Source organism: Malania oleifera, chromosome 1, assembly GCF_029873635.1.
Source record: "Malania oleifera isolate guangnan ecotype guangnan chromosome 1, ASM2987363v1, whole genome shotgun sequence".
Classification (NCBI taxonomy): Eukaryota; Viridiplantae; Streptophyta; class Magnoliopsida; order Santalales; family Ximeniaceae; genus Malania; species Malania oleifera.
The window spans coordinates 41,834,875-41,862,823 of NC_080417.1; the positions used below are offsets into that span (position 1 = coordinate 41,834,875).

Consider the following 27,949-nt stretch of genomic DNA (forward strand, 5'->3'; position numbering starts at 1 on the left):
ATAAACAACGTACTATCTATCTTTCCTCTTGAAAAATTATTTTGGATTAGGAATTTGCTTAATCTTTCATACCAAGCTCTAGGAGCTTGCTTTAATCCATATAGAGCTTTAGTTAACTTAAATACATAATCTGGATTTTTTGAAATTTCAAAACCTGGAGGTTATTTTACATAAACCTCTTCATTTATATATCCATTTAAGAAAGCACTTTTTACATCCATTTGATATAATTTGAAATCCCTATAGGCTGCATAAGCTAAGAGCATCCTAATTGCTTCCATTCTAGCTATAGGAGCAAAAGTTTCATCGTAATCAATACCTTCTTCTTGATTATATCCTTGAGCTACTAGCCTAACTTTATTTCTTACTACAACTCCATTTTCATCCTTTTTATTTCTAAACACCCATTTAGTTCCTATGATTGATTTGTCTTTGGATTTCGGTATAAGTTCCCATACTTGACTTCTTTCAAATTGGTTTAGTTCCTCTTGCATAGCTATAATCCAAGAGTCATCTTTTAAAGCTTTATCAATATTTTTGGGTTCTTCTTGAGATAAAAAGGCATAATGATTAGAAATATTTTTCAAAGAAGCTCGAGTGGTTATACCTTTTGAAGTTTCGCCAAGTATTTGTTCTTTTGGTTGAATTTTAGAATATTTTCATTCTTTAGGTAGTTCAAGACTTTCTACAATGTTTTCATTTGAGGTCTCTTTAATATTTTCTTCCTTTATTTTAAAGTCTTCTTCATTTTGTGAAACATCTTCTTTTTAATCATTCTGAATTTTGTTTTCATAGATGTTGGATTCATCAAATGTTATGTGTATTGATTCAATGATAGTAAGAGTTCTCCTATTATAGACCTTGTAGGCTTTTCTATTTGTAGAATGGCCTCAAAAGATACCTTCATCAGATTTTGCATCAAATTTTCCTAAATCATCTTTAGTGTTAAGAATGAAGCATTTGCACCCAAAAACATGAAAGTAAGAAATATTAGGTTGTCTTCCTTTCCATAATTCATATGGTGTTTTATCTATACTTGATCTTATAAATACCCTATTTATAATATAGCATGCTGTGTTTATAGCTTCAGCCCAAAAGTATTTAGGTAAATTATTCTTATTAAGCATAGTTCTTGCCATTTCTTATAAAGTTATATTTTTTCTTTCTACAACTCCATTTTGTTGTGGAGTTCTAGGTGTTGAAAAATTATGAGATATTCCATGTTCATTACAAAATTTATCGACTTCCTTGTTCTTAAACTCTTTTCCTAGGTCACTTCTAAAACTTGTTACATTATAGCCCTTCTCATTTTGTAATTTCTTACATAAGGAAATTAACATATTACAAGCTTCATCTTTATTAGATAGAAATAATACCCAAGTAAATCTTGAATAATCATCTACTATTACAAAAACATATAGTTTTCCTCCTAGAATTAGGGTTCTAGTTGGACCGAATAAATCTAAATGTAAAAGTTCTAGGGGTCTTTTAGTAGATATATACTTTTTCTTTGTAAGGCTAGTTTTAACTTGCTTTACTTTTTGGCATGCGTCACATATCTTGTCTTTTATGAATTTAGCATATGGTAATCCTTTTACAAGATTTTTCTTTGACAATTTGGATAATAAGTCCATGCTAGCATGTCCTAACTTTCTATGCCATAGCCAACTTATATCATTCATAGCTGCCAAACAAGTTACGTTTTGATTTGTTAGATTTTCAAGATTTATACAATAAACATTATTTATCCTAAGAGCTATAAATAAGATTTTATTTTCTTTGGGATTCAGAATAACGCATTTTTCTTTCTTAAAGATTTTTTCAAACCCTTTGTCACTTAATTGGCTTATGCTTAAAAGATTGTGTTTTAAACCTTCTACCAATAATACATTATCAATAGTAATAGAAGGTTCTTTACCTATTCTCCCGATGCCAATGATCTTACCTTTGGCATTATGGCCGAAGGTGACATATCCTCCATCCTTTTATTTTAATGATGTGAACTTGATCTTTTTTCCGGTCATGTGTCTTGAACATCCGCTGTCCAAGTACCACTTGTCCGTTGAAGATGTTGTCCTAAAACATACCTACAATGGAGAATTTATTTGGTTAGTTTTAGGAACTCAAATCCTCTTAACTGTCCTTATTTTTTTGTTAGATCCATTATTGACTTTCCATTCTCCTTGTATTTTCACATACTTCCTTTTTAGTGGGAAATCAAACATTACATGACCTTTGGTCTTGCACATTTAACAAGTAGTGTGTTCATGTTTGTTATGTGAGGAAGTGTTAGCATGGTGCTTGGCTTCCTTTACAAAGTATCCCATGTATAATTTCTTATTCTTTTTGTTTGGTTTACCATTGTAACCTATTCCTTCTTTAATCCCATGTAGCCTTTGCTATCCAATCATTTTTTCAAAATTATATTTTCCTTTAGTAAAATTATATATAACTTGTTCTTTATCTTCTACTAATTTCTTTAGTTCATTTATTTCTCGATCCTTTTTACTTAAGTTTTCTTTATGAGTTTTGACTAATTCTTGAGTTACTTTACGTACTTCTTCCTCTAACTTCTTCATACAAGAATCTTTTTCTTCTTCAATAGTTTTAAATGATTCATGTTGCTTCAAAAGTTCTTTATTTTAATCTTTCAAGGTTATGTTACTGTTGGAAATTTTTATAAATCTTTTATGTAAAGAAAATAATTTAGCTTATAATTCTTTGTATGAAGGCATACTATCACAAGACTCATCATAAGATTCATTGCTAGATTCGGTTGAAGAGTAGTAGGAGTTTACCTCTTCATCGTTCGCCATGAAACGTACGTTTGCCATCTCTTATCCACTTGATTCGTGTTCAGTTTCGCTGGAGCTTGGGTCATCCCAAGTAGCCTTCATAGATTCCTTCTTTTTCTTCTTTTCCTTCTTGAGCAAATGGACAGTCTGGTTTGATATGTCCTGGTTTCTTACAATGATAGCATATAGGAGGTTCATTTTTACTTATATTTTTTTTTTCTACTTGATTCTACCTTTTCAGTTTTTCTTTTGTCGAACTTCTAGGAAACCTTTTATTCCATCTATAAAACTTTTCTAACCTCTTAGTAATGAATGCTAATTCATCTTGATCCAAATCACTTGATTCACTTTCTTCATTGCTTGAGCTGTGGCTTGATGCTTTTAGTACAATAGATTTCTTATGCTTTGGTTCAGGATTTCTTTCTTTTAGAGCCATTTCATAAGTAAGAAGTGATCCTATGAGTTCATCTAAGGAGGAAGTCTTAAGGTTCCTTCCTTCGGTAATTGCTGTAGCCTTAGGTTCCCATATTGAGGGAAGGCCTCTCAAAATTTTCCTAATCATTTCGTAGGTGGTATACGTTTTTCCTAAGGTACTTAGGGAGTTAATTATGTGGGTGAATCTTGTGTACATACTTGATATGGATTCATCTGAATTCATTCTGAATGCTTCATATTCGCTAGTTAACATGTCTATTCTATTGTCCCTAACATCAATGGTTCCTTCATATGTGACTTCTAATTTGTCCCATATTTCTTTAGCTGTTTTACCAACCATTACCTTATTGAATTCTTTAGCATCTAAGACACAATATAAAAAATTTGTAGCACTTGAGTTTATTTGAAGCATCTTATAATCTGAATCAATCATATCCTTTTTCTTTTTTGAAATATGTTTTCCATCTATTATTTTAGTGGGAACAAGGTCTCCATCTACAACTACTTCTCATGCTTTCCAATCCATGTGTTGGAGGTAGATTTGCATTCTCTTTTTTTTTTTTTTTTCCAAAAGGTGTAATTATGTCCACAAAATATTGGTGGACGAGTTGAGGATTGGCCCTCTCCAAAAGGAGCTACTTCTATTTTAGCCATTTAGATCTTTTTATAGCTGCTTGTTAAGTATTTGCTATAACTAGGCTCTGATAGCAATTGAAAATAGGATAGCTTCCCAAGAGGGGGGGGGGGGTGAATTGGAATTTTTAAGATTTATTCAATTTTAATTCTTTGTTTACTATCAACAACCACAATAAGTAATTCAATCACAACTAATCAAGATAATCAAGAATTCAATCTTTGTCTCAGTAGCCCTGTAATGAATTGAAAGTCAAGCTGAATTTATAGAAGTCCTGTGTTTATTTCAAACTCACAAGTCTTCTTTATGTTTAGCTTTCAAACAAACTTTCAGATTAATAAGTTTAGGTTGATCGACCAACGTAGTTCCTTTCGGTTTCCGCAATCAATGCTGATCAAACTAAAACAAATTATCCTCTGGTCTATATAACAACTAAACACTCAGAATTAACAACTTAAAAATATACACACAGGTTACAAGTATTTGCTGAAAAAGTAAAGAGTAAGGAGGAAGAGAAACACAAGATTTTAAGAGGTTCGGTTTATACCCAGCCTACGTCCTCGCCTTTGGAAAACCACCAAAGGATTCACTAGTTTAGTTCCATTGACGGGTGGAACAATACCGATTGCAAACACTCCTTCCGTTAGGCTAGAACACGCCTCTCCAAATGATATTCCCTCATTTGGTCCAACGATTCTACAACCCTGAATCGTCTATGAATAAGAATCAAGATAAAGATTTTGTGTACAAGAAAACACTCTCACAGCAGAGTAGGTTAGTACAAAAATTTAGCACAATAATACTTCATAGGAATTCAAATATAAAAGAATTTGAAGCTTAATACTTAATATGAATCACCAAATATCTTCCAAAATATGAAAGATTCTGACTTTGAAAGCTTTGCTTTGGAGTTTGAATCAGTAGCAATTCAGTAATTGAACACAAGAAAGTTTGAGAGCCTTTAAGAACTTTGATTGCTTGAAAATTGCTTGGATGTCTCAAACCTTTGAGGATTGGGGCTATTTATAGATGTTTAGAAGCAATTCCTTACCCCCAAAGTTTCATTAAAATAGTTTGCAAGTTTTTAAAAATAATTATGTCCAAAAACTTTGTTTAAAAAATCTTCCCGTTAAGAGTTTTTTAGCCAATGTTCGAGTGGCAGTCGCCTGTCATAGAACAAACTCTCAACACAAAATACTGGTAGTCACCTGCCAGAACCAAGGCAATCGCTTGGCATGTTCACGCAGGCGTTTGACATGTTTAGGCAGTCGCTTGTTTTGGTAATGTCTCTTTGAAAAACCTCTTACTTAATTTGGCAGTCGCCTGGCCTTCTTTATTTCAAAAGTTTTTTCTTTTTCAAAACCCTTTCTTTTCATTGATTATAAAAATATTCTTTAGAATATATAAAAATATATTTCTAAATATTTTTAAGAGCTTCAATTCAATTTATATTTGAAATTGACTTGAAGTACTTACATTTCGAACATCTTTAAAAAAATGATCCTTTGATCCTCAATCTTGTTCTTCCATCATCTTTGGGTTTTCAATCTTTGCTTTGAGCTTTCACCAGTATATCTTTATTCCTCATGCTCTTTAATATCTTTTTGTAATCCATAAGCTTTATTATGCTCTTCAAGATTTCTTTTAATGCATAGGTTTCCTTATGCTCTTGAGCTTTGTCACTTCCTTTAAATTTTGCCTTTTTCCTGAAAAACTTTCACTTGAACCATATTAAACACATCATTGATTTGTTATCATCAAAATAAGAATTGTAAGCCTTATTAGACCAACAAAACATATGATAAATAGCATCCATAATAAGGAATGCAATTTTTTTTTTAAATTGCAGGCAACAAGACTAGAACCTAGGACCTCCTAGTAACCAGCTCCGATACCATGTGAAAAAAAAAAGGAAGAAGAATATATGATAAAAATAAAAAACTATGTTCAAAATTATATTTTTTACAACAGTTTACAACTGCTATTTATACTTGTAATTGGGGAACAATGGAATAAATACAAAATTAATCCTAAATTAATTTTCGCGCTCCTTTGTATAATAAGGAGATTTGCTGACTTTTCTCAAATGGAAATATCATGTAATTGAGGTCTCATGTTTGCTCCTTGATTTGTGATCTTCCTCAATAGTCCTCGACCTCTTCCTTTCACATATTTCAAAGTTGATGTGTGTTTTTGCATGGAAAGCATGTATAGATCTATGTAATGTTAATGTTTTTTTTTATACATGAAATTTACATTTCTTTGCTTGAATCACATTATCTAAGGATGTTAGGACTTGATAATGTTTAGAAGTTGTGAAAAAAAAAATTATCCAAATAATGAAAATTGTATTTTCCCAAAATATGACATGCAAACTCAACTTTGGTCTACCTTCCATATTCACAACATTGCTTTTAGACCAAAATTTCTTTTAAAAGTGTTTTCTTTGTTTTATTTTTTCAAAACTAAAATAAAGTAGTGATTCCGTTATATAAACAAAAAATGATAAGTGAGGGACCATTGGTTTTATTTTCTTTACTTATTTGGTTTTCATTTGGTCACCAAACATGTTGGCAGCCAAAAGAGGTCATTTGAGTTTGGTGTTGACACAACATATATATATTTTGGACAATAATTTTAAGGAAATTTTTTTGATAGGTTTCATGATAATTTATTTTTAAAAAAGTGTGTCATAGGTGAAATCTAATAAATTTTTATTTTTACAAAAAAATTCATAATATTTTTATTACTAAATGTACATTTATTGAATTTAAATTTTAATAAATATATATATTTATATATAGAAATGAATTTTAATATTTTATTGTATATATTGGTAAGATGAAATTATAATATTCTATTGTATATATTGGTAAGAAGAAAAAAATTTACACAAATGACATTAACTCTTTGAATCATGTGAGTAATGCTTTTAAATTAGAAAAACATTAAAATAATTTTGATTTGCACATTAATTAAATTGGTATAAGAGATTGGGTGTAATTCAATAGTTTTGATTTACAATTTATATATATAGCAATAATTAAATATTTATGAAATTATGATTGTAGGAACTCGAACCAGGAAAACAAAAGTAAAAGAAAAAGAAAAATACAAGAGAAAGAAAAAGAAAAAGAAAAGGAAGGAGATGGTTTGGTACAACACCAAACCATCGATGGTTTTGAAGGACTCAGAAAAACTATCAACGGTTTTAGGTGGGAAGGCTTGGTTTGAGACCAAACCATCGATGATTTTGGAAATATTGGGAAAACCGTTAACGGTTTCAACTACTGAGAGATTTTTGAGAAAGAACTTGGTTTGGTAAATGGCCAAACCGTTGACGGTTTCGTGTGGGCCAGCTTGCCTATAAATAGAATTGAGTTCATTTTATTTATAAAAATAAAACCTCTCTCTCTCTCTCTCTCTCTCTCCCCCCTAGGGTTTGGAGTCCTCTTTCTCTAAAACTCTCTCGGGTCTCTGTCATGCTATTCGATCCTCTCTCCCTCCTCCAGGCTTATAGGTCATCGACCCTGGACAAATTTACATGGCTAGGGTTTTGTGTTTCTGAAGGTTTTAGGCAGATTTTTTTGAAACAGGTAAGGGGATTAGATTATGTCAGTTATTTTTGAAATATGAACCGATTAAACTATTGTATATGATTTTAGAAACGATATATGTGATTTTCTGAACGAATCAGACTTATGAAAATGATAGTTTTGCTTATTATATGTAACGACCTCACTATTTTAGTACTGTACATATATTTTTTTTTTATTTAACATAATAATCTAGATAAAACATAATCAACTTGAACCCATGGGTACCAGGGATATACCTGAAATACAACACCAATACCTAAGCAGCGGGAAACATAAAATCATATATATTAAATCATCCAACCAACACAATACTAGAGTTTTACTACAATTGTCATATACATACACATATCCCAAAAAATCCAAAATGTGCCCTAGGGTCACCACCCAAAAATCCGTCAGACCCTAGCAAAATGACTTACCCTTCAGACAGGGTAGAACAATCGAACTCTAACGCTGCGTAACTTTATTCGCTCTTCTATCTGGGCCTCCTAAAATGTTTATATAGCTAGAGTGAGACAGCTCTCAGTAAGGTAAATAAACTAATATCAGTGTATGGTGACATGAGTATTTTCGTGTTATACATATATCAGTACATAAATCATATTTGATAAAACTATCTGTATCATATATGGGAAAATTATAATTTATCATAACATGGTATAAACATACTAAATTTCTATGCATAAAAATCATCTCATATATCTGTAAATGAAATAATACCTTGGATGGATGGCTGGCTAGTGTCATGTCTTACCCCCACATGACTAGGTTGTGTGGCCCGAAGGCGAGACCTAGTAATGGTTGATCGACCACTCTAGATCAACATAAGTATGTAAGTACGATGGGTCTGACCCTCCTGATTCGGACACCAGAGGGACGCCTGCATTACCATAAAACCACATCAACTGCTGATCTCCCACTGCTCCTTATGACAAGTGGTAGTACTAACATATACATGATTGTGATCATATAGTTACGGTACCGTACTTCATGAAAGGCTAAACCAAGTCATTTAGGTTCTGATAACATATAGTAAATTGCAAATAATGATACATAACCGTTTCATAATAATATCTGTCATGATAATATTTTCATAAATTTTGCATAACATATCATATAAATTACGGCCCTTGCGTCGGCATACTATATCATGTAAAAATCACGACCCTTACGCCGGCATAGTACATCATGTAAAAATCATGGCCCTTATGTCGGCATAGTATATTATGTAAAACCACGACCCTTATGCCGGCATATTATGTCATGTAAAAATGACGGCCCTTACGCCAGCATATTTAACCTACATAGTTTTGAAATTCCTGTACTGTTGTAATACCATACTTTAAACATAGTTCCTATATCGTTTTCATGGTTTTCTTGAAAAACTAAGATAAACATGCTTATTTTGGAAAATTCACAATATTTTGATATAACATAATTTCATAAATATCATACTCATATCACACCACTATGAATATTGTTTTTAAGCATAAACCTGATCTGAAAACATATTTCTTGATAAATAACATAAAGTCCATTTTCCTGTTCAACTGCAGTATTCCTAAACACTGTACTAATACATATATAATTTCTGAAAATAAATGCTGTAATACAGTAAATAATTTCATGAAAGATACTAACTTAGTTTATCCCCTTACCTAACCTCATGGGAAGCCCACCAAAACACCCAAAATCACACTTGTGCGTTCTCTAGCTCAACACCCTGAAATTGATATTTTCCCAACAAAATTTCAGTATAAACCCATCTAATACCTTCCTCAACCTAGAAATACCAAATACCTTAATAAATATTAAAATAATCAACTTATCTAAAATTTGGGATGGTTCCCAAGTTAGCATAACCAACAAATCACTCCAATAGATGTGCAGAGAATCTTCCCAGAAGTGACATGACGACTTCCGATAGTCGAACCGACAAAGAACGGGGCCGAAATAGAAAAGAGAAGGTGATGGAGCTAAAGTTGGGAGAGAGAGAAAAGATTTTGCATGAATTTCTTCGTAAAAAATCGGATTTGAACCTATTTATACACTAGCCTTCGTTGACAAGACACGTCACCTCGTCGACAAGGCCTAGAAGAGAATTCGTCGATGAATACTTATTCATTATTGACGAATTTCAGGCCCTAAAATAACCCCTCTCAGTTATTCCTCGTTGACGATCCCAATAAGCCGCTTCGTCGACGAGATCCTGTTGTAACCCTCTTAAAAATTTCTTTTTTCCTCTCATTTCTTTTATTATCTAATTGCTATAATTCACTGGGTCTCTACATTAACATATTTGGGAAAAACGAAAGTGAATGGGTTGATTATCTCATTTTTCTTGTAAAACCTATAGTTAGAGTTAAATTAAACCCCAGAGATGATTATACCTTTGTTTTCAACAAATTATATGTTTCTCAGGCAGTTATTATATTATAATTTATCAGTAAAAATTGTGTGGCATGAGAATGGTTAAAATGGTTATAATTTAGTTGATATGATGACTATACGCCGAATTATGATATGGCAGCTATACGCCGAGTTATGATATGCCGGTTTTGTATTGAAATAGAATATTATAGATATTTTACATAATTGTGAATAACTGATATTTTATACAAATTTATGAAAGTGAATTCATGATTATAATTTTTATTACATAAATTGCAATATATGGTTTAAGAACCCTGAGGGATCAAATGTGATGTGAGCACGGTAACGTAACTATAGAACTTGGCAGAGCGTACAATCACACTAGTATGATAGTGTGATGATGGATAGTCGATTTGCGGCCTCGGTACAGTATTGCTCCCGATGACGTTCTAGGGGATCCCTCCTGATGTGGTTCCGAGTGACCCTCCCAACGGGCATTCCTGGTATAAGGTAGGCACAATCGTACTTACAACCTACTTTGACTTGGCTATGGTCGGCCAACCATATGTTAAGTCCAGCTTTCGGGCCGCACAACCCGTCATGCATGGGGGGAAACATGTCGTTGGCACAGTTAGCCCAAGAGGTTGGTTCTTATATGCATATATCTACGAATTTACGAGAAATGAGCTATATTGAGCTGAATTATGTTATACAGGAAAATATATGAATTTTTTAGTTATATAGGTGGGCACAGGATTCAAATATCATTTTCTATTCAGTTAAATAAATTGTGATATTATGTTCATACTAAAACTCATGTTAGCCACACTGATGATAATCAGATCCACCTTACTGAGAAGTATCTCACTCTAATATCCATCTCATTTTTCAGGTCCTTTAGGGAACCGAACCTAGCATACTATGGAGCTAGGATTAGACGGTTGGTGGTAGTGGTTGTCTAAGTTGGTGAGACACCAAATATCATGTTTTTGTCATTTTGGGTTGTAATATAGTGACACGGAGTTTCATATGTGTAAGTGGGACAGTTAGAACTCTGATAATGTGTTTTGAGGTGGTTCTTCTTCCGATGTATGTTTTATATTCAGTAATGACAAGAACACCCGGGATCCACTTTTTAGGTATTGGAGTTTATTTTTATATTTATAGCAGTTAAAATTTTTCGGGTCGCTACAATGATTCATTATTTAAAATATTTATATCTAGTATTTTATTTTTATTTCCTTATCGGAGCTTGAAATTAATATCTTAAATTTGTGAAAATGCAATAGAAAATCCTATTGAATTTCTTTTCCTCTAAATCCATGCAAATCAAGGCTTATAATCTATACTTCCAAAACACAACCCTAATAAATTTTACTTCTTTTTTTAAAACTTCAGATCTCGAGGAATAAAATTATTTTAATTAAGAAAATGATTTACTTTTGGACAACCAACTCTTTTTTGGTCGGCTTGTTTGTTTGTTTTTTTTATCTAAGGAAATAATTTTTAATTAATTTATAAGCATATATTTTCTATTAAAACTAAAGATGCAATAAAGCTGTCATTTCATCCATAAACATAGAATCTCTGATTCTCGCGGAGAAGTAGCGATGCAGTGTTGCTCCTGCAAATGCGTTCTGCAGGTAATAATCAAGATTTTCTTCATTGAAAATTAATCTTAAGAAAAGAAAGAAGAAAATTTTTCATACATTATATATGTGTGAGAATTTCCATTGATGGATACATGTATACAGACGCGGAGTTGATCGTCAAGTTGCCGGCATCATCAGGGAAGGAAAGGAGATCGATGAAGATTAGTCAGTTGCAATGGAGCACAGGGTGCGCAATGGTGGGCCTGTGGCACGCCTGCATCGGCATCCGTCTGATGATGGCCAGTATAGGGTTTATTAATCGAATGATGATGGCGCATCCTCTAATTACCTCCCAAACTCACCCATCATCATCATCATCATCATCATCATTGTCATCCTCTGGTGATGGTGCATCATTTGCATGGACCGCCATGAACATGATCAACACTCACCTTACCATGTTCTTGGCCATCACCGCCCTCCTCGCAGCACTCGTGTTTGTGGTGGAACCCATCGGATGGAAGAAGAAGATGAAGAAGAAGAAGATCAATAATGGCCCAGCTGTTTCATCCCCCACTCCTTCCCTCATTGGTATCCTCATCTATCTTCCACCATATCTATTTCTAAGGAAGTTTTTGCTCTTAATTTTTTCTGCCAAAAAAAAATTTATGTCATAAGAGACAATTTTTATCTTCCGTTTGGATTGTTAGAGATTAGTGATAGCTAAAATTGATCACTCAAAATATTTGAGAACACCTTGTTAGATATTCTGGTAGATACAGATATTGCCTCTCATTTATATATAATTCAACACAGTTTCTCTTAAAAAAACAAAACAAAACAAAACAACGCTACCCTATTTTTAAAATTTATAAAGGATTCATATAAAGCATTTTGATAAATATATGTTACTACTTTTCAAAATTTTCATACAAATATTTAAAAATTGAAAAACAATGAAATACTACTATAATTCTTTTATAAAAGTTAGATTAGAAATAGAGTTATTTTTTTGTAAGTAATTAAGTGGGGGCTTAAGCTCTTAATTAATTTTGCTCATCCTCAATTAATTAATTAGTATATTTAATGAGAGCAGCTTCTGAGGATGACGTACAGCGGAAGAACGCGATGATAACGGAGGATGATGATGATGAATTGATGAGAGAGAATCAAACAGTGGGGATGAGTAGTAATCCGTCGCCCTCGCCGGTCTTATGTGGAATCCTATCGAGCTGGTACGTGTGCGTGGGCGGGTGCCTGTGGGTGGCGGCTCAACCCCACGTCTCGTGGGGTGGTGTGAACTTCGTGGTTACTATCTTTCTGGTCACCACCACCATCTCCGCCGCAGTTGCATGCTGCGGCGTCGCCCTTATCGGCGCACCCAAAAAGATTCACTATTCGCCTGCGTCCTATGCCGGCGGCCAATGTAGTTTTTCTGTGGGAGATTTTAATTTGTTGTGTAGAAGTGGAAGCCTAGTCCTTTCGATTGTGTAGATTAATCATTTCAGTCCCTGATTATTTTTGTTCATATCTGTCTTTGGGATCAACTTAGGAGTAGGTGGTTAGGATGAGAGGAGTGGGGTGTGAACTCCCCCTTGTGACAATGTTATAAAAGAGTAAGATTTGTAATTTAAGAGGATCTTTTTTTTTTTTTTTAACACTTTTGATGTTAGATGGATGCTGTATATAAACTTATCTTTTGAAATTGTTCTCAGAAATAAAAATAATGTAATATGCTTGATGTTATTGATTCAAGTTAGTGACCAACCCAAAATTTTTTTCACTATGGCTAAAGAAATATGTGTAAATAATAAAATATGAATAATTTCGTTCATGTTTGCCCTCTACTCAAGTAATGTGAGCCCCTTACTAATCCAATTAATAAATAATAATAATAATAATAATAATAATAATAATAATAATAATAATATAATTGTTGTTGCTATTGCTGCTTTTAAAAAATGCCATTATTTAATACTCAATTTTTTTATTTATCTAAAATTTATATTCAATAATAAGTCAAAATCTTAAAATCATTTCCTTGAAGAATCTTAACCAAATGAACTTTTCCTCCCGGGGGGATGATACTAGTACGCTATGATTTTTCTTTGCATACTGTTCTTTTTTTCACCTTTCTCTTGTAAAGTAATTAAAAATTGAGAGATAAAAGTGTTATGATATGTATAGGGGTTATTTTTTTAATAGCGTTTCCATTTTTTTTTGTTTTTGGGTGTAAATTCAAAAAAAAAGTATTAAAAGTCACAAGCTTGTCATTATTGGACTTTGGATACTTGCTATTCTACCTAATTCGATTTTCACTTGTTAATTCTACTCCTAATGGTATTGTGACTTTGGAACTTGTCAAGAGCAGTGTTTAGAATGAAGAAATCACTACAAAAAATAAGGGTATTAGTGTAGGATATATCGGCCGTTACTAATAACTATTAGTGACGAATTTTAAATTCGTCACTAATAATACAGTATTAGTGACAGATTATAACAGTCACTAAAACCTTAATACCGTCACTATAAATTTTATATCGGCTTTACTCAAATTCGTTACTAATAGTAGGATATTAGTGAATGATTCAAATTCGTCACTAATAGTAGGGTATTAGTGACGAATTACAAATTTGTCATTAATAGTACAGTATTAGTAAATGATTAAAATTTGTCACTAATAGTAGGGTATTAATGACGAATTACAAATTCATCACTAATAGTGCAGTATTAGTGAATGATTTACATTCGTCACTAATAGCTTACTACTAATGACGATTTTGAATCCTTCGCTAATACTACATTATTAGTGACGAATTTGTAATTCGTCACTAATACCCTACTATTAGTGACGAATTTTAATCCTTCACTAATAATTAAAAAAATAAATTTTTTAGTACTAATTTTTTTAATCATCAATTCCTTTAAAAATATGTAATTACATTTTCACATACATAACTTGAAACCATAATTACAAAAAAATTCATAAATTATTTAAAATTTATAATTCAAATATAAATTCAATTAAAATAAAGAAATAACATCAGTTCAGATAACAAAAAAAATTTTCAAAAAATTCAAAATTCAAATACAAATACATTATATAAATTCAAATTAAAATACAGAAATTCCATTTGTTCAAATAACAATAAAAATTACAAAGAAATAATCAAAAGTTGCATCGGATGACTGTAGTGTATGCATGACATCGTGTTACTGTCATGACAGCCGTGAACCTTACAAATTAAGAATCATAAAAAAAAAAAAATTAGTATACAAATGTAGAGCATAATGGAGAGCTGGCACTCAGTATAATCAGAAAGAAAAATATAGAGAATGTGCCGTACAATAATTTTCAACCCTAAACGAATAACTGAAATGAATGTGAATGTTGTACATATGAATATATATAGTTGCATGCATCAAACCACGCACAAACACTTTAACTCGTTCTCAAAACCAAATATCCCTATTGGTAGACAAATGATAATATTTATCCATAGTTAAAAGCAAATGATATGCCATGAATGTTAATAGATGCAAATTTAGGGTTTAAAGAAATGAATTTTTGTTTAACTTTCAATCATCCTTTTAAAAATATTTTAACATTCATTTTATCATAATTATCTTTGTACATGAGTTTTTTTTTTTTTTTTGAAAAAATTTTAACGAAATTTCGGCAGCATGCCGTCTATAAATTGGATATTTTCTCATAAAACCTGTACCTGAAACATACTTATTTGCACAAAATAAAACATTTCAAGCATGCAACAACCTAAATCCACTACCAACATGCAATTCACAATATACTACATCACTCATGCAGTTGGAGTTCAACACAAACATGTATTTTAGTAGTTCAATATATAATTCATATAACATATTACCATCCATCAAGAAAATATTACCAAGAAAAATTTAAAACAAAATTCAACTAACCTTGAACCTCATCAACAAAGTCGTATCCTCTTCTCGGCAGAAATCACCCTAGCCTCTAATTCCAAAAATCGCTTCTTCCAAGCCTCAACCCTCGCCTTAGCTCTCGCCTTCGCGAGAACTCTGAATCGTTCAGCTTATTCTTCACATAAGCAACAACTTCCTTCTCACCTTTACGAGAACTCCTCGAAGGCCCTAATAACATCTTGCATCCCTCCTTCCTCCTCTTTTCCCTATAGCTCGTTACTTTGTTATCCTTTTGCAAACAAATGATCATCTCTTTAGCGTCTTTGTACTTTTTCTCCAAACCTTCTAATTGATCTTCCAGCAAGGGTTTACTGAGCGCCAAATCTCCATTCTGCTCTCCATTCATGAGTGAACTTCACTAGAAGAGCATATACAATCGGAGATCAGAATGGAGAGCTAACGCTCAGTAAACCCTTACTTGAAGATCAATTGGATGGTTTGGAGAAAAAGTACAAAGACACTAAAGAGACGATCATTCGCTTGTGAAAGGATAACAGAGTAACGAGCTATAGGGAAAAGAGAAGGAGGGAGGGATGCGAGAGGTTATTGCAGCCTTCGAGGAGTTCTCGTGAAGGTGAGAAGGCTCATGAGAGCTGAGGCGAGGGTTGAGGCTTGGTAGAGGCGGTTTGTGGAATTAGAGGCTAGGGTGATTTTTTAAGTGGCAACTGGCGAGTGGGTGATTTTTTTAAACCCTTTTTGGTGAAGGGACTAGGTATCTGAATGAAAGGCCCAATCAACTAATTCAATTTATGTCTGAAATATATAAGTGGTAGAAAACAAACAAAAAGAAGATTTAAGTAAGCTTTGAAACACTATGATCTCTTTAAATACACACACACACACATACATACATCCATAGATGCATACATACATATATACATACATACATATATATATATATATATATATATATACAGACACATATAAATATATATACATGTACAGATTAAGATTGAATGCTTTCCTGTCAATAACATGTGATGGGTGATGACTAACGACCCTACTAGCTTAAGTGTGGGTTACGAGTGAAACTTTCAAAGTTAGGATTATAACTCAACCATTACAAGAACATTTTAGTATAAATCCATAGAGCCGATCAACATCATAGTAACTGATAAATAGGACCCTTACTATCGTTGTTCCACCTTCAACCAAGTTGACATGGCTTTAACAGCTGAAGAATGCACTCCTTTACTATATTTATGATTAAAGATTCCTCACAAAGTATCCAAAGCTTGTATCATTTGTTTTTCCGAGAATATGTAAATTAGGATTTGGAGATTGAGAATGGTGAGACTTTCCTGCCCTTGGGATTGTAGCCTTTTGCAACTCCTTCATCGTGTGGCTGGTCTGAGGAAGCATATGAATACGATTTGGGAGTTGGAGATTTTGAATAGTGAGTTTGTCAAATTTGTAGTTATTGTAAAGGAGGTAAGAAATAATTTTTTTAACGTTGGATTTTGAGGAAAATTGCTTTAGGCCTATGAATAAAAGGTTTGGAATGAAATTTTCTTTCTGAGAAGTTAAATGGTGGTTAGAGAGCACTTTTGTAGTTGCAAAGGTATGGGAGTGTATCTTTGAGTTGGAGAGATGAAGCCCCTGAACCTAATGGGTTTGTAATGGAATTTATCCTAAGTTGGGAAAGTGTCAAGGATATTATTCGAAGGTTTTATCCCTTCTACCAGAGTTTCATGCTAATGATGATGTAGCCAAGAGTCTTACTTTTATAAGTGCCTAAGAAGGATGGATATATCAAGGTATTTCAGACCTAATGGTTTTGTGACTACTGTTGAGAAGATTTTGACTAAGGTTTTCTAGTTTTGTCCAGAAGGTTGCTTCTCAAGCATTCTTGATGCAACTTGGGTTGTGCATGAAGTTGTTACTTAGATTGTGAGAAGGCTTGTAATAGATTGAGTTGGGGTTTCTTGGATTTAGTTATGGACATAAAAAGCTTTGGTTATAGATTAAGGAAATGGATTATGGTTTGTTTTTCCTTCTATTCAATGATAGTGGTAGAATCCTCGTTTACATATTCCATTTTCTTCGTGGCAGTATGTTATTTCATTTTTTGTTCATTTTGGTGGTAAATGTCTTAATTAGAGTGCTAATTAGGTGTGAGGCTTGTGGTCTTGTGGAAGGTTTGTTGCTTGGTAGGAATGAAGTCTATTTCTCATGTACACTTTACTGAATATTTTTAGAAGGTTTTAAGATTGCCTTTTGTAGTTTGTTGGAGATTTTTGAGCCTGTCTTTGGTCCTTGGATTTAATTTTCTAACTTGAGTTTGACTAGAAGAGTTTTCAATATATAGGAGGTTTCGAGTTGTGATTCTTTAATGGATTTTAATGTTCATAAGTGGCTAAGTTATAGTGTTTGGAAGATTTATTTGGGAGGAGGTTAAGAAAGCGTTGGAATTTAACAAATTTTCGGCAGCATACCATCTGTAAACCGAACTTTTCCTAAACCTGCAAGTCACAAAAGTTCTTCCTAGGTTTAGCTAAGCCAACAGTAGTAGTACGCAACCTAGGGTCTTTCTATGCATATATGAAATTGCAGAAATGATAAATCAAGTCCTAATAGCACAAGCAATACACGTTGGCATTGATCTTGAGCAGAACACACTACAAAAATATTTGGGAGGAGGTTAAGAAAGCATTGGAATTTAACAAATTTTTGGCAACATGCCGAATGTAAATAGAACATTTTCGAAATCTACAAATCACAAAAGTCCTTCTTAAGTTTAGCTAAGCCAATAGCAGTAGTACACAACCTAGGGTCTGTGTACGCATATATGATATTGCAGAAAAGATAAATCAAGTCCTAACAGCACAATCAATACAATTCCAGTATCTCCAAACAAATAAGAATAATTTCAAAAAGGAAAACAAAAATGAACTCCAAGAAATTATCTCTAAGGTTTATGGACCTAGCTTCACTAGATGGAGCTGAGCTCCTCTAATTATTCGATGATTATGTTAGGATGAAATTTAATATTCAATTAGTTTTCAATCATCTTTTCAAAAACATTTTATCATTTATTTTAACATAATCATTTTTGTACAAGGTTTTACTTTGGGTAAAAAATCTACCGAAAGTTCGGCAGCATGCCGTCTGTAAATTAAACGTTTTCCTATAAAATTTGTACCTAATAGGTTCAAATAAGCAATTTACCTATATCCACTACCAACATGCAATTCACATCCACTGCACCCACCATGTAGGAGGCATTCTAGACTACGCATGCAATCAGGTAGCACAATTAATAATTCACATAACATAAAAAATCATCCATAAAAGAAATTCAATCATTTAATGCATTATGGAAATCAGTTTGCAATGTTATTTATAATGACATATCACCACCTCCCACTTAACCAAACTCTCTCTCCTCTCCCCTTTGCCTAAGCAAAGAAAATTCCTCGTAACTCTCCTAAGTTCTTGAGTTACCCCTCCAGGAATCCTTAAAGGAAAGAAAAAGTAAAGCATGATGCATATGAGAGAGAGAGATGCTATTTCTTTAGGGATGGAGCTGAGCTCCTCTAACTATTCGATGATTATGTTAGGATGAAATTTAATATTCAATTAGTTTTCACTCATTCTTTCAAAAATATTTTATCATTTATTTTAACATAATCATCTTTGTACAAGGTTTTACTTTGGGTAAAAAATCTATCAAAATTTTGGCAGCTTGCCATCTATAAATTGGACGTTTTTCCATAAAACTTGTACCTTATAAGTTCAAATAAGCAATTTATGATTCAATTCAAGGCACACGAGAACCTATATCCACTACTAGCATATAATTCACATCCACTACATCCGCCATGTAGGAGACATTCTAGATTACACATGCAATCAAGTAGCACAATTAAACAAGCAGCAGAACTACTAGGATAATATTGAAATTACGTTTTACATACCTTCTAATGAGAGGAGCCACCTGCATCATCTGGTCGAGATCGATGCATCATTTCTTCGAACTGCGCTTTCCTGCTCAGAATTTTAATGAGCGTGGCTTCAACGGTGAAGACCTTGTCTTTCAATTGCTGGTTCTCCGTTGAGACATTAGACATCATGTCTTTCATACTCTAGTTCTTTGTTGAGACATTAGACACCATGTCTCTCAATTTCTGGTTCTCCATTTCCATCGTATGCATCCGCTAACCATCTTGTCTGCCTGAGACTCGGCAACTCGACGCGCTTGTTCTATCTCAGTACGAGCCTCTGCACCCATCGAAGATGATGCTTTTAGGGCAATGTATCCACTTTCAAGACCTTTCACCCAGGCCCCCACTTGTTTCCCAAGCACCTGAGCCATTATCTAGTAATCCATCATTTGCTGGCTGCCCTCTGCAACAGGTGCATCCCTCAGCTCAACCATCATCACCTATTTTCAGTCATGAAAATGAAAAATAGGAAGAAATAAGAATACAACTTCAATGTTTTGAATAAAATTAGAAACTAAATATTTTCTTTGACTTACATGTTTGTCCCGCACACCGTCGTACGATTCCCCTGAGCGCTTTTGGTGTGTTCTTTGATGAAGATCTATTAGCGGCTCCTCTGCGCCCATCTCGGGATCACGCTACATTATCATATAAAACATCATTACTATTAATTCAAGTAATGGTCAGATTGTCTAATATATAGCAGTTACCCTTCGATGATTTACAAATAACTTCGACCCACCGCAATGCGTCGTAGGGAGTTTGCTGCAGTTCGCAACATTTTTTCACATAGAGCCTACAAAATGATGTAATGACTTCCTATTAGCCATATTAAAGCTTAAAGTAGTTATTATAATACAAGTAGATCACCTGATAGTGTGGATAGTGAAAATGGCGACACACCATCTCCTAATCCTCTTGGGATATCTTATTATATGGGTGGGTTTCTGCTTGATCTCCCATCGCACAAAAATGTTCACGTATTTTCACACCATAGATTTTAAATTTATTGCACAGTTGGACATCTACCGCCCTTTTCACATGGTCCACATGGAGAATCTCCATGTCGAACTCCTCCTGCATAGGTAATACAGTTAGAATGTTAGACAGTTGTTTTTCTAATATATAAAGTCAAAAAAATTAAAGGTTTGGGATTGCTTACCAAGATGTGCATGTAAAGAACCATGCGTTGCGCCTCAGTTACTTGCGGCCAGCTGAAGGCGGTGACTGGAACATACTTTCGGCATATAATGCCAAGCTCTCGTGTCCATGCTGGACACCAATTGTCATACGGGGTAGTGAAGCCTGGAGGAATGTCGATCCTAATGTGCTGCTCATCCTCTGCAGGTGCTTCTTAAGTGTCTTGTTCTTCGCTACACCACGGTCTGACCTGGTCGTGGATGTCGATGCTGAAAGAAGCGTTAAATTAATAATAATATTTTAATCATACACATGAATAAAAATCAATATTTTTATAGAAATAAATTAATCATAACCTTACCAACGCTGCTCCTTATGGGGGGCAACTCACCCTGCGTGTCATCCCGAGCAGAGGTATCCATGTTTGGCCAAGGTGCCAATGTGTTAGCTTTATCGTGATTTCAAGAGGGGGGGTGAATTGGTATTTTTAAATTTACCCCCTAGGTATTTCTTCTAACAGTAGTATGTTCACAACCCTATGGTCAATCTAGTGCAAATAATATAAATATACCAGAAATTAAATAAAACAGTTTAATCAATCACACAAGCACTAGAAAGCAGTAAAGAGAGGGTGACACGCAAATATGTTATCGAGGTTCGGCCAACTGCCTACGTCCTCGCCTTGGCTAACCAGCACAAGGATTACCACAATAACTTGCTCACTTAAACGGGTGGAGTGGCACCTATACAAACCAGGTCAATTAGAACAGGACTGACCTCAACCTGTACACCAATCCTTACCAGGCTGGATTACCGCCCCCTCAAGCCACTCCTGGAATCACTCAGATATACAGTCAAATGGTACAATATAAAAGTGCTTTCATGTAAAGCATATTTGTACCCAAATGCGCTCAATAACATACACCACAGTTGACTTAAAAAGCTTAGTGTGGTCTAAATAGTTCAACTCTCAAAGGTATTTTCTATTAGTGTAGTGAGTATGTGAGAGTGTCAACCAGCAATCTTTGTATTTCAATATGTTCTCAATCAAGATGCTCAAACAAAGATATCATGCAAGATTCAAATATTCCAAATAGCAGAATATGTCAATCACTTCAAATAGTGTATATGCTCAGTTTGCAAAAGCTAAGCAATCTTTGTATTCAGAAAATGATATAAGCTTGAATAATATTGCCACAAAGATTAGTTTATCAAACACAAATATCTTTCCACAAAAATGTCAATATGAATGCCACAAGATATTTGAGTAAGTTTGGAAATATTTTTGCAAGCCAAAAGAAAAAAAAAAAATACAAACTTCTCGAGAAATTGCAATGAATATGCAATACTCAGAAGTTTAACACAAGTCTTCTTAGGGTAGGCTTTTTAGAAAAGCCTCCTAAGATTACTTAGGTTATGCTCTCATAAAAATCGATTCAAACACTCACAAAATGAGAGAGTAAACCTCTAAACAATAACACTCAATACACTTACAAATGAAACAGAGAGATGAAGAAGGTAAGTTTCAGTGGATTTAGAAAGAGTATGAGTAGTAGGAAATATTTTGCTTGAGAGAGAAATTTGGATTTTTGTTTTTGCTAATCAACTTGCTAATTTTCCCAAATGAAGGGGTATATATAGACACCCTATGATTTTTTATCATTGGGGACCTATTAGGAATTGTTAAAAAAGTTTAATGACTTTTTAAACATTTTAACCCTGTTTAAAAATATTAACTGTGATAAAAAAATGAGTGACAACCCGAGAGGCCCGGTCGACCAGAAAGGTTTTGATTGACCAGTTCTTATATGGTTCGGTCGACCAAGGCATTTTTGAACTGAATGGTCGGTCGACCGAAAGTGGTTTTCCAAAGACGATTTTCCAATTTACTGAGATTCGATCGACCGGGCCATTTTGAACTGACTGATTCAGTCGACCAGATCAATGGGATTTTTCCCGAGGACCCTCGGTCGACCAAGTAGTTGGTGCACAAATTTGGCTTGGTCGACCAGATGGTCAATTTGTTGACCTACGGGGTTTCGGTCGACCGAGGCTTTTTTAACTACATTGGTTTGGTCGACCAGGCTCTTGGTCAACTGTTGACCCAGGCTTGTTTCGGTCAATCAGGGAAAAATGAACTGTCTTGGCCGGTCGACCGAAAGTGCACCAAGTGTGCATTTCGGTCCAGTTTCAATACACACAAACCCTAATCAAGTACCTAACAAACATAGGTGCAAATGTGTGTATCCTAGGGTTATTTATGTCCAAAATAAAGACACTAAAAAAGTCCGGTGTTGGTCGACCTTTGGTCGACCGAAGGGTAAACCCTAAGGTCTTTCTACGGTCACTTTTAGTTCGTATTTGGTTTGAGCTTACGTAATAAATCATACGTGTGATGTGTGTGCTTTTTACAAACCAAATGTCCTAATTACTATTACAGACCCTTGAATAAATATACAATACAATTAGAAAAAGGTCTTCAACTTCACTCTCTTTTTGTGCATTGTGATTTCCCAATATAAGTTCCTGCACAAAACCTCAAACACCTATTAGTTGCAATGAGTATTTGTCATGATCAAAACCGGGCATGACCAATAAGGTCAACACAATGGCTCAGACAATGATGGTGCCACATTAGGATTGACAGGCTCCGCCGGTCGTGAGGATGTCGGATCATCCTCAAGCGATGTAGTAGAGAGCCTAGAAGGAAGTCAGCCACGACGACCTCCTGGTGTCATGTCTACAAAATATTAGACAAGTAAATATAAGAAGTACGAATATTAGATGGATGCATAATAAATATATTTTTAGTTATTTACATATGTCAGATATATAGTGACAAACATAACATGCTTACCCCCCCTATTCGTCCTCAATATCGGTATCATCCTCACTTTCTAAAGTTTCTTCCTCTTCACTACAGTACTCGACCCCTATTTCATCTTCTCCACCAGATTCCTCATCGTCGATGAAGTGAACGTCTATAGAAGGTTCAATTGTAATGTCAACAGTCCCCATGTGTTTTTTCGTGGCACCAACCCTATTCAATGGTATAATCGGCTCCTTCTTCGACAACATTGAAAGTAGATTGCGCTGCTGCACTGACAAACGACTCATCTTCTTAGAATGCAGCCTTACTGGCACTCTTCTCCTTGTCTGCAACTTTTGTAATTACATACAAACTTTGGGAAGGAATCTTTTGGGTCACATGCCATTCACCCTTCAATTTTGTGTCATTAAGGTAAAGCACTTGTTCTGCCTATGTTGCTAGCACAAAAGGGTCATTTTGATACCACGTCTTACTAAAATTGACACTGATAAAGTAGGCATCCGTGTTTTTCTCAATCTTTTTATTACCAATGTCCCACTAGGTATACTTGAATAGGTGGACGAGTCTGTTGGCTCCATAGTTAAGCTCTATAATGTTATCCAAGACACCAAAGTAGTCAATTTCTTCATCTCCTTCTGTGCCTAGCACCACAATCCCACAATTTTCAGTTCTTCTATTCAGTTCAAGGGACTTTGTATAAAATTGTAACCCATTGACAATGCAACCGCAATAGCGGTTAACTCGTTGATTGGGGTTACATGCCAATGCGTACAAATCTTTACTTGCCATTGGTTTTTTATTGTAATACATGACTTTCATCTATTAAATAAACAGGAGTTTAGATGATTAAACCATTAACATTAACAATATACATTGCTTCGTACTCGAACCAATTGACAAATTCCTTCTTATGTCTTTCGTCGACATTCCTTTCATTTTGGGCTGAAAGTTTAGCTTTATGTTGGCTATATGCAACAATAGTACATGTTAATGTCAAGTAAGTATATAAATATGCATATGTAAATACAATGCAAAGTAAAGAGTTTCGAACCACGTACTCGATATATGGAATAGTTTCATCACAATTATTGAGGACGTAAAAATGGGCCTTTTGTAGGTCGGCCATATCCATGAAATCGTAAACCCGAGCACCAAACAGTCGAACATTTTCTCAAAATATAAAGCTCCTTGGTTCTTCATCTTAGGCATTAATAGTATGAACGTTTGCATTTCACTTCTCACGAGTGAACCTTGTGTCAATATCATGTAGATACATTGAGTAAAATGCAAGACATTCACTATTAATGTATGCCTCAATGATTAAACCTTCCAACCATGCCTTATTACGCATATACCCCTTCAAAGTGGACAAGAACCTGTGCATTTTACATTGCATTATTGACTTGCAGACACGAAAAGGAAAAAAAAAAAAAAGAACGAGGAAATCACGTGACCATTATAGAAGGACTTTATAATTTACCTATCAATAGGATACATTCAACAATATTGGACTGGTCCTCCAATTATGCCCTCCTTTGGTAAATGGACGGCTAGGTGGACCATCACATCGAAGAATGCTAGTAGAAATATTTTCTCCAGCTTGCATAGTATGATCAGGATGTCATCCTCTAACCATTCAAGTAAGTTTACGCTCAATTTTTTGGAGCACAACTATCAAAAAAAGATCCCCAACTCAATCAGCACTGAGCGAACATCTTTGGTCAAGTGTCCACAAAGGAAAACGAGTAGAACCTATTGAAGAAGGACGTGACAGTCATGATTTTTCATTCCTAATATCTTCTCTTCCTTCGTGTTTATGCATTGAGCTATGTTCGATGCATATCCATTAGGAAAATTCACTGATTTCAACCATTCAAAAAATTTAGTCTTCTCATCCTTCGAAAATATGTAACAAGCGGATGACATAAGAAGTTTGTGCTTATCACGAAACAAATGCAGCTCAGGCCATATTCCTATGTCTTCCATATCCAGGCAAGCATTTACAGTGTCCTTTGTCTTCCCATTCATATCCAACAATATAAAAATGACATTCTCACAAATGTTTTTTTCGATGTGAAGACATCCAAGTTGTGGCGTAGTGAAAGATCTTTCCAGTATGACAACTCAAAGAACATGCTTCTCTTTGTCCAATTCAACTCCCACTCATCACCTTTTCTTTTTCTATTGGTTGGTGGTTTCCCAAATTTCATATCTTCGATCAACCTGAGCTGCTTTAATATCTCATCCCCACTTAGTCGCTTTGGCTACAACCTTCGTTCAGGTTTTCCATTAAAGATTTTGACGCCACGAGTCCTCCAAGGATGTTCAGGTCGTAGAAAATGACGATGACACATAAAGCATAACTTGCGTCCATGCTTCAAGGATAAGGACCCGACATCCTTATTACAAACTGGGCATGCTAAGTAACCTTTTGTGCTCCAACCCGACAGGTTTTCGTAAGCAGGGAAATCATTAATTGTCTACAACACAGTAGCATACATCCAAAATGTTGTCCCGATTTCTATATCGAATGTCTCCACTCATTTTTCCCATAGTTCTTTCAACTCGTCAATTAACGGACACAGGTACATAGTAATATCATTACCAAGTGCCCTCAGTACGGGAATAAGGAGAGACATATAAATGAAAGGTTATTTCATACATCGCCATGGTGGTATATTGTATGGCATCATCATAATTGGCCACATGCTATATAGGTTGTTCATGTTACTGAAAGGATTGAACCCATCTGAAGTTAAGCCAAGTCTGATGTTGTGAGGATTACTAGCAAACCATGGATATATTTTATCAAAATTAGCCCAGGCTTCTGAGTCCGCTGGATGGCTAAGGGTGTTTCCATCTTGAAGACGTTTCTCTTGATGCCATCTTATATCGGCAACAATCTTTCTGCACATGTACAATCATTGTAGTCGCAGGATTAATGAAAAATATTGCAAAACTATTTGGGGGACCTTTTTACCCTTGTTCAAATTAGTTGTATACCTCGGTTCATCACATTATGGGCACTTGTTTGCATTTTCATGTTCACTATAAAAGAGTGCACAATCACACCTACATGCATGTTATTAGAGTGTAACCGAGACCCAATTCCCGCATGTATGTCTTTGCCAACGGTCAAATTTTTAAATGGGGTTGTTTGGGGCTCAAAACTTATGGAAACTTGGGTAATATTTCAAGCCACTTGGGGACCAAGTTACATAAATTTTAAATTATATAAATAAGCCTCAAAGATCATTGAATCAATACACCAAGAATTCAAATTCTGAAAAAATACAAAGTCTCTCTTAAATTGCTCTCAAATTCTCAAGGCTCTCTTTTACTCTCAAGCTCACATATTGTGCACGAATTCAATTGAGTTTTAGCTGATCTTCTTCCACTGGAATTGTGCTACAAATTCTAAATTTTTCAATCATTGAAATAATTAATCGGTGATATACTTCATTGAGCTTCAAGTTATATTCTATATTGTGATTTACTTTGAAGTATATTAGTTGTGCTGTAATTGTCGTACTAACCAGCTCTTTGAGGAGCAAGTTCTTTGTACACATCTATTTGATTTATATCTTGTAGATTGACGATTCCAAGGGTTGTTTGGATCATTGGCTAAGCAAGGGGATATTGCTTAGAGAGGCAGGCTCTAGCTTAATTAAGGAGTGACCAGACGAGGGGATATCATTTGGAGAAGGCGGGCTCTAGCCTTACCCAAGGAGTGTTGTAAAGGTTTGTTTCACCTATTAAAGGAATAGGTTAAGTAATCCTTTGGTGGTTTGCCAAAGGTAATGACGTAGGCTGGGTATAAGCCGAACCTCGTAAAAATATCTGTCTCACTCTTTTTTTCCCTACTCTTTATTTTCAGTACATATTTAAATTGTGTGGATGGTTTAAATTGAAAATCAAATATACTACGCATATTTGGAAATCAAGTAAACTTAAATTTTAATTTTGATTTGGGTTTCGAAAACCAAAAGGGAGTACGTTGGTTAAACCATATCTTGCGTAAACCATACGGGAGTACCTTTCTTGGTTAAACACATAAAGATAAATTAACTGAAAGTTTATTTGAGTTTTGAATATTTGGAAAGAGTGATTGAATATTGTATTGAACATCATATTAGGAAAATCCATATATACAGGGCTTGATTCAAATTTATATCTAGGGCTGACAACAAAAGCTTTATTGTGTTTGTGTGAAAGGATTGTTGAATATTAAATAAAATTTTTCACAAGGTTTTCAAATTCATAATCACAGGGCTTTTATAAACAAACAAACTATCTCAAGATCTTATATTACCAAAGTTCTGAATACTTTATATCTTGGTTCGGTTGTTTGTTGTTTAACTTATACTTGGGAAATAAATTGATTGTTTGGCTTGAAGATTGTGTTTAATTGATTGGTTGTTTAATTGTGTTATTGATTGGATAAAAGAATTAAGTTCTTGATTGATTAAAAAATTAAACAAACAAGTCAAGAATTGGTTAAAATAAATAAAAGAAGTTTAAGGTATCTTAAAAGGAATTAAAAGAAATTTTTAGAATCCAATTCACCCCCCCTCCTGAGAAGCTATTCCTAATTTCACTTTCATTTAATTTAATCTCCATTGTAAATTGAAATACTGAAATACA

At 34.3% G+C, this 27,949-nt stretch overlaps 1 protein-coding gene across 2 annotated transcripts; it reads left to right on the forward strand.

Moving 5' to 3' along the window:
• Positions 1 to 10,933: 10,933 nt before the first annotated feature.
• Positions 10,934 to 13,081, forward strand: LOC131157791 (uncharacterized). Of its 2 annotated transcripts, none has more exons than XM_058112184.1 (4): positions 10,934 to 10,975; positions 11,419 to 11,479; positions 11,591 to 12,019; positions 12,507 to 13,081. In XM_058112184.1, the coding sequence occupies exons 2-4, from the start codon at positions 11,467 to 11,469 to the stop codon at positions 12,920 to 12,922; spliced, it is 858 nt and encodes a 285-aa protein (XP_057968167.1). In that variant the 5' UTR covers positions 10,934 to 10,975; positions 11,419 to 11,466; the 3' UTR covers positions 12,923 to 13,081. The 2 variants fall into 2 exon arrangements, with proteins under 2 accessions (XP_057968167.1, XP_057968174.1); XM_058112191.1 differs by having other exon boundaries at positions 10,955 to 10,975; positions 12,525 to 13,081.
• The last annotated feature ends 14,868 nt before the right edge of the window (positions 13,082 to 27,949 follow it).